At 39.2% G+C, this 11749-nt stretch overlaps 1 protein-coding gene across 1 annotated transcript; it reads right to left on the bottom strand.

The window, feature by feature from the left end:
• Nucleotides 1-44: 44 nt before the first annotated feature.
• Nucleotides 45-7400, bottom strand: LOC124006148 (transmembrane protein 106B-like). Its single transcript, XM_046315956.1, has 8 exons — nucleotides 7261-7400; nucleotides 5832-6048; nucleotides 5482-5545; nucleotides 5196-5355; nucleotides 3617-3757; nucleotides 3180-3229; nucleotides 3026-3079; nucleotides 45-1215 (listed from the first exon to the last, which is right to left on the bottom strand). The coding sequence occupies exons 2-8, from the start codon at nucleotides 6034-6036 to the stop codon at nucleotides 1095-1097; spliced, it is 795 nt and encodes a 264-aa protein (XP_046171912.1). The 5' UTR covers nucleotides 6037-6048; nucleotides 7261-7400; the 3' UTR covers nucleotides 45-1094.
• Nucleotides 7401-11749: the final 4349 nt, after the last annotated feature.

The raw sequence follows: 11749 nt of genomic DNA, 5'->3' as shown, positions 1-11749 counted from the left end.
TTCCTCCATAGAGTATATCAGATCATTTAAACAATGTAAGCATCTGATATTTTATATTGGCCATTTTTATTGTCCTCAGTTCAGTCGTCTGTACATGCACAAAATACTTTAAAGCTATAACAAATGTTCAAGGAATATAACAAATGGATACTTACATTATCCTGGCATTTAATAATCTCAGAAATGAACACAAACTCAAAAATCACAATTTACTTGCAAATTTCAGTGATAAACTATGACGAATTAAAAGCGGCAAAGGGCATCAAACAAAAAATATAAAGATAAAATAACGTCTTAAAATCAATTTTCAAAGATAAAATAAAAACCTAATTTTACAACACCATTGAGGGTATTTATGTAATATCATATTTCGAAATAGGCAGTCGTCTACTACACAAGTTAGAAAAAAACACGTAACATTCCCATTAAAACAAACAATTCCTAGAGGTTTACAATTAAAGAGTAATTCACATCATAAACAACACATCTAATAGTTATAGGTACTGTATTTGAATGATATAAAAATACAAGATTCCTCTCATTAAAATACCTAAATGTTGCAATCTAATTAGGGTCCGTAGTCATCATAATTACTCTGACATCACCCCGACATGATATGTCACCTCAGAATTAGATGTATATCTAACTATCATTACAATGAAAATGTAAGAGTAACGACACACATCAGGAAGTAAGTACCATTATGTACAAAACAATCCTTGAAGAAAACAAAATGGCTGGTATAAAAAAATAATGGAGAAGAAAAAGGCAATCAAAAAGTGGTGTGGGGTGATTAGTGGTGCTGATAATCAAAATAATCTAAATGGATCCTATTATTTGTATTGCATCTTTATCTCAAATGCCTGTACACATTGGATTGGATCATTCTATTAGGAAGAATTTGCACGAGAGGTTTTCTACCGGCGACATTATCAAACCCTCATGAAACTGTATATTGGCACCTTGCTAACATCACTTTCTCTGAGACATGGTTCCTCCTATTCTACAGTAGACGTGTGCCCAAAGGAACTCCGTAAAAACCCTTTTGTTGACCTTTAGATCGACGGGCTTCCATTATGGCTGTTTTTACTGCCTTACTGATACATCTTCACATGTCCATGCAGCGAGGTGGTGTTGCCCCCACAGTCCACATACTGGTACATCTCCTGGGAGACCTGCTCCGAGTGCCCGAAGTAGGATGTGGTCACAGTCACCCTGAAAACCAGTCAATAGACAGTAGTCAGTTTCCCCAAAATGGCTGCCCACATGGGCGTGTGAGGTTGGACAAAATAAATAGAGTAGGTACAGTAAAATGTGTAAACTCAATGTATTAGTAGAAATATTTGAAAAGGTACAATGCATACAGAAAGTGTTCAGACCCCTTGACTTTTTCCACATTTTGTTACATTACAGCCGTATAAAAATGTATTAAATATTTTTTCCCCTCATCAATCTACACACAATTCCCCATAATGACAAAGCAAAAACAGGCTTTTAGACATTTCTGCAAATATATATATATATAATATATATATATATATATATATATATATATATATATATATATATATATATATATATATATATATATATAATACTAATTAAATATCATATTTGCATAAGTATTCAGACCCTTTACTCAGTACTTTGTTTGAGCACGTTTGTCAGTGATTACAGACCCTTCTTGGGTATGATGCTACAATCTTAGCGCACCTGTATTTAGGGAGTTTTTCCCATTCTTGTCTGCAGATCCTCTCAAGCTTTGTCAGGTTGGATGTGGAGTGTCGCTGCAGAGCTATTTTCAGGTCTCTTCAGAGATGTTCGATTAGGTTCAAGTCCGGACTCTGGCTGAGCCACTCAAGGACATTCAAAGACTTGTCCCGAAGCCACTCGTGCGTTGTCTTGGCTGTGTGCTTAGGGTCATTGTCCTGTTGGACATTGAATCTTTGCCCCAGTCTGAGGTCCTGAGCGCTCTGAAGCAGGTTACGTTCAAGGATCTCTCTGTACTTTGCTCTGTTCCTCTTTCCCTTGATCCTGACTAGTCTCCTAGTCCCTGCTGCTGAAAAAATTTCCCCACAGCATGATGCTGCCACCACCATGCTTCACGTAGAGACGGTGCCAGGTTTCTTCCAGATGTGACGCTTGACATTCAGGCTAAAGAGTTCAATCTGGGTTTCATCAGACCAGAGAATCTTGTTTCTTGCCCATCTCCCCCGATTGTTCAGTTTGGCCGGGTGGAAAGCTCTAGGAAGAGTGTTGGTGGTTCCAAACTTTTTCCATTGAAGAATGATGGAGGTGACTGTGTTCTTGGGGAACGTCAATGCTGCAGAAATGTTTTGGTATCCTTCCCAGATCTGTGCCTCGACACAATCCTGTCTTTGAGCTCTACGGACAATTCCTTCGACCTCATGGCTTGGTTTTTGCTCTGCCATGCACTGTTAACTGTGGAACCTTATATAGACAGGTGTGTGCCTATACAAATCATTACATTTACATTTAAGTCATTTAGCAGACGCTCTTATCCAGAGCGACTTACAAATTGGTGCATTCACCTTATGACATCCAGTGGAACAGCCACTTTACAATAGTGCATCTAAGTCTTAAAGGGGGGGGTGAGAGGGATTACTAAATTATATTATTTTATAATTATAAATTATTATAAATATAATTATATATATTAAATCATGTCCAATTATATTGTTTTTTACCACAGGTAGACTCCAATCAAGTTGTAGAAACATCTCATGGATGATCACTGGAAACAGGATGCACCTGAGCTGAATTTTGAGTCTCATAGCAAAGGGTATGAATACTTATGTAAATAAGGATTTTCAGTTGCTGTTTTTTAAAATACATTTCCGAAATTTTCTAAAAGCCTTCTTTTTACTTTGTTATTATGGGGTATTGTGTGTAGATTGATGAGCAAAAAATGTTTAAGGACACATTTCAGAATAAGGCTGTAACGTAACAAAACGTGGAAAAAGGGAAGTGGTCTGAATAGTTTCCGAATGCACCCTGTACTTACTGCATCATGACCACAATGTTGTGAACCTTTATGGACTGCAGGGTGCAATAGTCACTGCAAACACAAAACATGTATTAAAGAAATGTCACGTTTTGTACTGTCAACCACACAATAAAATGTAGTTAGCTGTGAAACACTTACAATAAATACTTACAACATATAACTCATCTCATCAGCAATGACTGTGGGAACCATGTAGTCAATCTGAAATAAGCAATATGTTGTAATGCAGAAGTTATCCATCTCCCATATTGAACAGGGCAGTTGAGTGCTAACTAAGTAATGAGTCACTTTTGAGGGCAACAGTCCAAAAATTCCATCCTTATTCCATCCTTGCTTCTACTGATGCCCTCAGAACAGGGACACGTGTTCTAGTGGATTCAACAACAACAACAAGGTTCATTATCAATGTTGCCTGATTTTGTTGCTAGATTTTGCAGCAAAGCAGGTGGAACAATGAACTGCTGTGTCGAGGGATAGAAAAGCACTTCAAAGTGCAACTTTGATGCACACGTCATACACTGTAATATGTTTATAACAAGCCGTTACACCAAGGCATGTTACTCTAAAATACACATGGTAAAGACCCACCTGCTGCTTATCCAGTGGTATGATGGTCATCACATTGCTAATACGGGCCTTCCCAATCACCGTCTTAGAGAACTGCACTTGGGCTGTGATGTTGGTCAGGGATACGGCGTAGTAGTTGTTATTGGTGATGTTCAGAGTGTTCTAGAAGAAAAGCCATACGGCACAACAGTTGTTGGAAAGAGTGTCATTACATTGAACTCACTTCAATTTGCATACCGCCCCAACAGATCCACAGATGACGGAATCTCTATTGCACTCCACACTGCCCTCTCCCACCTGGACAAGAAGAACACCTATGCGAGAATACTGTTCATCGGCTACAGCTCAGCGTTCAACACCATAGTGCCCTCCAAGCTCATCACTAAGCTCAAGACCTTGGGACTGAACACCTCCCTTTGTAACTGGATCCTGGACTTCCTGACGGGCCGCCCCCAGGTTTAAAAGAAATAAGTATTTCCCAGGTGGTGAGGGTAGACAACAACACATCCACCACGTTGACCCTCAACACGGGGCCCCTCGGGGCTGCATGCTTATTTCCCTCCTGTACTCAACACCATCATTAAGTTTGCTAACAACACAACGGTGGTAGGCCTGATCACCTCCTCCTCAGTGACAACAACCTCTCTCTCAACGTCAGCAAGACAAAGGAGCTGGTTGTGGACTACAGGAAACGGAGTGCCGAGCACGCCCACATCCATATTGACAGGGCTGTAGTGGAGCGGGTCGAGAGCTTCAAGTTCCTCTGTGTCCACATCAGTAAAGAATTAACATGGTCCAGACACCCCAACACAGTTGTGAAAAAGGCACGACAACACCTCTCCCCCAGTAGGCTGGAAAGATTTGGCATGGGCCCTCAGATCCTCAAAAAGTTCTCCAGGTGTACCATTGAAAGCATCTTGACTGGCTGCATCACCACTTGGTCAGGCAACTGCTGGCATACGACCGCAAGGTGCTACAGAGAGTAGTGTGCATACGGCCCAGTACATCACTGGGGCCAAGCTCCCTGCCATCCAGAACCTCCGAACCAGGCGGTGTAAGAGAAGGCCCTAAAAATGGTAAAAGACTCCAGCCACCCAAGTCATAGACTGTTTTCTCTGCTACCACACGGCAGGCGGTACCGATGCACCAAGTCTGGAACCAACAGGACCCCGAACAGCTTCTACCCCCCAAGTCTTGAGACTGCTACATTGTTAATCAAATAATAACCAGGACTCTCTTTTGACTCATCACATACGCTGCTGCTACTGTTTATTATCTATCCTAGTCACTTTACTCCTAACTATATGTGCATATCTACCTCAATGACCTCATACCTCTGTACATTCACTCAGTACTGGTACCCCGTGTATATAGCCAAGTTATTGTTACTCACGGTGTATTTATTCCTCATGTTATTGTTGTTTGATTATTTTTCTATTTTTCTCTCTGCATTGTTGGGAACGGCCGGTATGTACGCATTTCACTGTTAGTCTACCCATTGTTTACGGAGCACGTGACAAAATACAATTCGATTTGAATCCATGTCAACCCTGAGATGGAAACACAAGAAGGACAACTAACACCAGAGCGAGGAGCTTACCGTGATATTGAGATAGACAATCCGTTTGTCCTGGTCATAGGAGACGAATGCAGACTTCACGCCCACATAGGAGACGTCGATAGAACGAGGGAACAGGAAAAACACCGCCAGGCCAGACAGCAGAAGGCAAAGAGACACGGACACAGTGACATAAAGCTTTCTGCAAGAAAAAGGGGAGGAGGCGCCATTAAAAGAGTTGGATGTAGACCACAGTCAACCACAGTTGAATCATTCAATTGCACAGCTTTCAATAAAGAGACGTCTGGCTGAGTGAGATGAGACTTACGTTCTCCTTGGCTGGAGCCTCTGGTCACTGTATGGAATCAGAGCCACAAGCTGGTTCTCTTGGCCTGCATTAGAGATGTGATGACAAAGCCATTTACAGAGGAAACTGATATTGGTTCAACTTATGTCTTTTCCATTTTCAATTGAAGTTGGAAGTCAGTGTTTCTAGGTAGCCTCGTTTCTGGTTTTGCATTCTTGTTTGAATATCAAGTCAAAATGCCAACGAGGCTAATAATTAGCAGCTCATGAGGGACAGTTTTACTACAGATGTAGGTGTGTATTGTGTCAGTGAATGAGGGTTCATGTGTATTACTGTGTAGGAATGTATTTGTTTCGTGTTTATCCCCTTACCCCGTGGTATTCTGCCAGTGCCCTGGCATGTGGGGCATGTGACACTGTCTCTGCCAGTAAATTCCACATAGGGGAACTGAGACACATCTCCATTCTTTCCATCCTCTTCACTCTGTGTATCTATGTACTCTGGACCAGTCGTCAGGCCACTCTGACTGCCACGGTCATCTTTCCCCTTCGACAAGTGGGAGTGTGACTTCCCCATCACTAGAGCTTTCTGTGAATAAAACATGTAAGATCTAATAAGTAGGTGTGGTTGGTAGTGAAAACTTATGCACATATTCATTTGATATTTACATGGTAGTTATGGTCAGTTTACACTAATTGTTTTATACTACTTCTGTTTTTTAATTGTTTTTTGTACTTCTGTACAAGCCTCACTGTCTACGGAAAGATATTCTCACTAATACCCAAGTACAAGGTCTTGAGGTTTTAGATTTCAATACTCTAAATAATACTTTTAAAATAAATTTGATTCTGAAGTATATTTAAGAACCAGAACAGTATTTGGAATGTCTTCCCTAAGTATTTATTTGACTCTGTTGGTGGTTTAGAATTTTTGCTTCAATATAATGTTGATGTTGATAAAATCCCAGTCAAATTGGCCAAGAAATACTCATATATGGGGAATTTCTTGAAAAGTTTAAAATACCAATAAATACATTCTGACATAGATAAAGATGTAGTATATTTATTTCAACTGCTAATAATACTAGGTAAATATCAAATTCACAAATGCAAATTGTTTAATTCAAAACCTAACTTTTTCCCACTTTATAAATAAATTTAAACAATATGGCACTACTTTAACTAAAATGGAAAACAAAAAAGGCAATTCAAACTTGTATTATTAATGAATATGAATATTGTTTAGGATTCCTGGCAATGTAAATAGTATGTAAGCTTGTTTTCATGTGACTATTCCTCTTTTGTTTGTTGATATTTCTTAATAAAAATAAAAATACATATATATTTTTTAAAGACACTTGTTCTGACCAAAGTTTGATCTGGACCAAATATATGTAGCCTAAATATATGTAGCCTAGCCAGAAAAACACATCGCACCGTGTCTTCTGTTCCTGCTATACATCGTGCGCTGCGCCTATGGTCGAGATATTGTGCTGATGTGCAGACGACCATTATGCTACATGGTACACAATGTTACGCCTGCCATTTTAATCCAAAACTCACGAATACATTGTTGCGTATTTGTTCCGATATTCTGTTGTATTTTTATTTTGTGTTAAGTTATTTATGTAAATCATTGTGTATAATACTTGCATAGGGCATTGGCATGGATAAAATGTTTCCATATTGCAAAATGTTGCCCGGCTCCTTTGACAACATCAAAGCACCACTGTGCGGTATTACACACGCACGACGGATATTATCAAACTGGCAACATTCGATATTGGATTCATCTGCTTACCTTTGCGTATATTCACGCAGAATTGCTTTACATATGCTTGGTCACGAACAGCCGCTGTTTATGTCAATATAGTATTGACATTAGTACACGCAGTAGTATTTTTGCCAGAAGCTCAGACGATGACGTCACTTTAGTATGGGCAAAGTAAGAAACATTCAAAATAAAAGCCCGCATTTGAAAAAATGTCAACGTGTATAACTCATTAAAATTATATTGAATTTTAATCAATGGACACTTTCATTCAGCAAACAAGAAATTGCAAAGTCATTTCTGAAAACAAATGTAAAAAATATATTTTCTAAGACCAATAATGAAAGTACAATTGTTGACACTATATTATGTTGAGAATATTGGGCTGTAAAGAGAACATGTTTCTACCTGTCTCAGCTAAAGTGTGGTGAAAAATACTCAGTAGGGTCTCTACTAACCAAATATGGCTAGGTTTGGAGGGGGACAGTGTCATACATGTCCAGCAACACTTCGTTCTCCACCCCCTCCATAGCCCCCAATGTAATACACTGTAATAGACTGTACATGGCATACATATTTGCTTGTAGAGAGAAAACTGCCTTGTTTGCTTCCAGTGTGAAATCAAATGTAAACCAAGACAAAGACACAATGTAAATAATAATGGACTGGCATACCTAGATTAACCTAATGGTTAATGCATCAGCTCAATCGCTTGGCCTGACAAATACATTTTTTAGGTTGTATCCAAGTAAAATCATGTTGCTATAGGTTTATATTACCACAATTATCCATAGCCTTCCAATAATTTTCTTAAACCCATCTCGGTCACAACCAATCCAAAGGTTGGTTTCTTGGACTTGGGTTTTGGACTGATCCATGGATCACAGCACATCTCTCCTTATTAGAAACTTCAATGTTTAGCATTTCACTTCCAAACATAAAAGGCACGCTTGATATTCTTTTCAAGCAAATGATTGCAAAGGGAGAAGCATCATGCACATGCAGTAAATGTGCAGCCGTACTCAATAGACAAACTATTTGGACCAGCACTCCAGATATTCTTGTACTTTTATGTTTCTCGTGTAAGGTCAAAAGTCACCACTGTAATGTGAAACCTTGTATCCTCATCTTGCTTTATTGATCTTTCAGCAGTTGCTAATGTGAGCTTGACCTACATATTGAGCTCAGTAATCTGTCATTCAGGGATAAATGCCAAAAAATGACACTCCAAGGCACATCTTATATTTGACTCTTTTAATATTAAGATGATCTCTATAGAGCAAATATGTATACCATGTACAAACATTCAGGACACAGCAAGAGTTATATATTTTTATGAATTATTTAATGAGGGCCCTTACAGAATCTCTGAGCAAGTACATTTCTGTGAGTCAGATTCAGATATTGATGTTATTCCAACATATAACTATTTCCCCTATCAGCGTAAAGCCTTTCCTGTTGTGACATTTCTGAAGAAAACATCCGCTTTCAAAGAATGTCACAAAATATTACTTAAAACAAACAGTATGAGTCCAAATCAACAATTCAGCAAAGTCATTTCACAGTTGGATGCAGTGAAACCAGGACAGACAACAGCACCATTGCTTCAACAGAGGCTTCAAAACAGCGATATGTGTGACATTATAGAATATTTCGCGAAGGAAATGCTACCTGCACATTTCTTAGCCAATGATCTCCTCCATATTCACAGTTTATGCCCTCAAAATTGCAATCAGTGCAAGAAAGCCATGAATCGTCAGGTTAAAAAATGAATAGTTCAACTAGGGCATATTTCAGAAAGAGGCATCAAAGAATTCCTTTCACTTCAAGCATCCCAAGAAAACAACACTTGTAAAACATGTAATACTGCAAACAACTTTCAGCGGTCAAGCTTTAATGTCATCCATGTTCCAAAGACATTACCTGTGAAGATAGACAGGCCAGCAGAGAGCTGTTTACCTAAGAGCTTGAATCTATCCTGCATATATAACATATACCTCTTATCTAGAATTATAGCATTTTCAGATAATTACCCATTTGGGAAATTGTACACACTACATGGCAAGCTCTGGTATATATCGACTGTACTCAAGTATCAAAATCAAGTGTGGGCTTTACCTTAGAGAAAGCCCAATAATTCATGAAGCAAACTGTGTTCTATTTGGTATCAAATTACTACATTTTCTTCAGAAAGACAAAAGTAATCTGTGCTCTTGTCACGTTCTGACCATCGTTCTTGTGTGTTTTCCTTGTTTTAGTGTTGGTCAGGACGTGAGCTGGGTGGCATTCTATATTGTGTGTCTGGTTTGTCTATTTCTGTGTTTGGCCTGATATGGTTCTCAATCAGAGGCAGGTGTTAGTCATTGTCTCTGATTTGGAACCATATTTAGGTAGCCTGTTTTGTGTTGGGATTTGTGGGTGGTTATCTCCTGTGTCAGTGTTTGTACCACACGGGACTGGTTCAGGTTTTCATGTTTCTTGTTTTGTAGTCTATTTCATGTTTTGTAGTCTATTTCATGTATAATTTCGTTATTAAAAGAACCATGAATTATAACTACGCTGTGTCTTGGTCCGATCCCAGCTACACCTCTTCTTAAGAGGAAGAAGAGAACCGTTACAGCTCTGACAAATGCACAAAGAATGACTCATCTGTGTCTTAACTTCTCATTCCAAAGACAACCAAAACTCTTCCATCTCCACTTAATAAAGAGGATTATAACATATTAAGCAATGACAACAAGTGGTTCAATGACCAAATAATTGAAGGGTACAAATATCTTTTGATGTCACATCTGAAGGAATCATTTGTGTTAATGTCCCCTGCGTCTTTCGTGTGTCAGGGATGACAGAGTCATTAGGATCACCACTTTATTTAAAGAATGTGAAATGTCAGAATAATAGTAGAAAGAAAGATTTATTTCAGCTTTTTTTTCTTTCATCACATTCCCAGTGGGTCAGAAGTTTAGATACACTCAATTAGTATTTGGTAACATTGCCTTTAAAATGTTTAACTTGGGTCAAACGTTTCGGGTAGCCTTCCACAAGCTTCCCACAATAAATTGGGTGAATTTTGGCACATTCCTCCTGACAGAGCTGGTGTAACTGAGTCAGGTTTGTAGGCCTCCTTGCTTGCACACACTTTTTCAGTTCTGCCCACAGACTTCCTATAGATTTGAGGTCAGGGCTTTGTGATGGCCACTCCAATACCTTGACTTTGTTGTAATTAAGCCATTATGCCACGACTTTGGAAGTATGCTTGGGGTCATTGTCCATTTGGAAGACCCATTTGCAACCAAGCTTTAACTTCCTGACTGATGTCTTGATGTTGTTTCAATATATCCACATAATTTTGCTCCCTCATGATGTTATCTATTTTGTGAAGTGCACCAGTCACTCCTGCAGCAAAGCACCCCCACAACATGATGCTGCCACCCCCGTGCTTCACGGTTGGGATGGTGTTCTTTGGCTTGCATGCCTCCCCCTTTTTCCTCCAAACATAACGATGGTCATTATAGCCAAACAGTTCTATTTTTGTTTCATCAGACCAGAGGACATTTCTCCAAAAAGTACAATCTTTGTCCCCAGGAGCAGTTACAAACCATCTGGCTTTTTTTTATGTCGGTTTTGGAACAGTGGCTTCTTCCTTGCTGAGCGGCCTTCCAGGTTATGTCAATATAGGACTCGTTTTTACTGTGGATATAGATACTTTTGTACCTGTTTCCTCCAGCATCTTCACAAGCTCCTTTCCTGTTGTTCTGGGATTGATTTGCACTCTTCGCGCCAAAGTACGTTCATCTCTAGGAGACAGAAAGCATCTCCTTCCTGAGCGGTATGATGGCTGCATGGTCCCATGGTGTTTATACTTGCGTACTATTGTTTGTACGGATGTGGTACCTTCAGGCATTTGGAAATTGCTCCCAAGGATGAATCAGACTTGTGGAGGTCTACAATTCTTTTCCTGAGGTCTTGGTTGAAGGTAGGCCTTGAAATACATCCACAGGTACACCTTCAATTGACTCATATAATGTCAATTAGCCTATCAGAAGCTTCTAAAGGCACAGTCAACTTAGTGTATGTAAACTTCTGATCCACTGGAATTGTGGTGAAATAATCTGTCTGTAAACAATTGTTGGAAAATTACTTGTGTCATGCACAAAGTAGATGTCCTAACAGACTTGCCAAAACTATAGTTTGTTAACAAGAAATTTGTGGAGTGGTTGAAAAATGAGTTTTAATGACACCCCAAGGGGGTTTGTTATATGGCCATCTCATGCAAGAACAAGGGAGTAATCTCATCACCTGTTAATGTGGGAAAGCCTAAATAGGACAAACAAAAAGACAATTAAAATAACTCATAGCTGAACACCGCAACTCAATCAGGTGTAAGCACATTGGCTATCCAGTAGCAGCAGACTTTATTGAAGCTAACCATCCCATCTCCTACCTCAAATACACAGGCATTGAGCATGCTGTTAAAAATGAAATAGGAAACTATTAAATATATATGTGAAATTTAATT

This window comes from Oncorhynchus gorbuscha, linkage group LG19 (genome assembly GCF_021184085.1).
Source record: "Oncorhynchus gorbuscha isolate QuinsamMale2020 ecotype Even-year linkage group LG19, OgorEven_v1.0, whole genome shotgun sequence".
Lineage (NCBI taxonomy): Eukaryota > Metazoa > Chordata > Actinopteri > Salmoniformes > Salmonidae > Oncorhynchus > Oncorhynchus gorbuscha.
The sequence above is the reverse complement of the archived record's forward strand: the minus strand, read 5'-3'. Positions and strand labels throughout refer to the sequence as shown.

What these genes read in the sequence shown, in the direction of transcription:
- LOC124006148 (XM_046315956.1), bottom strand. Translation starts at nt 6,036, where the DNA reads ATGGGGAAGTCACACTCCCACTTGTCGAAGGGGAAAGATGACCGTGGC. An exon ending in TACCACTGGATAAGCAGCAG is followed by an intron (nt 3,230 to 3,616) that starts GTGGGTCTTTAC and finishes TGCTTATTTCAG; the next exon opens with ATTGACTACATGGTTCCCAC. An exon ending in GATGAGATGAGTTATATGTT is followed by an intron (nt 3,080 to 3,179) that starts GTAAGTATTTAT and finishes TTGTGTTTGCAG; the next exon opens with TGACTATTGCACCCTGCAGT.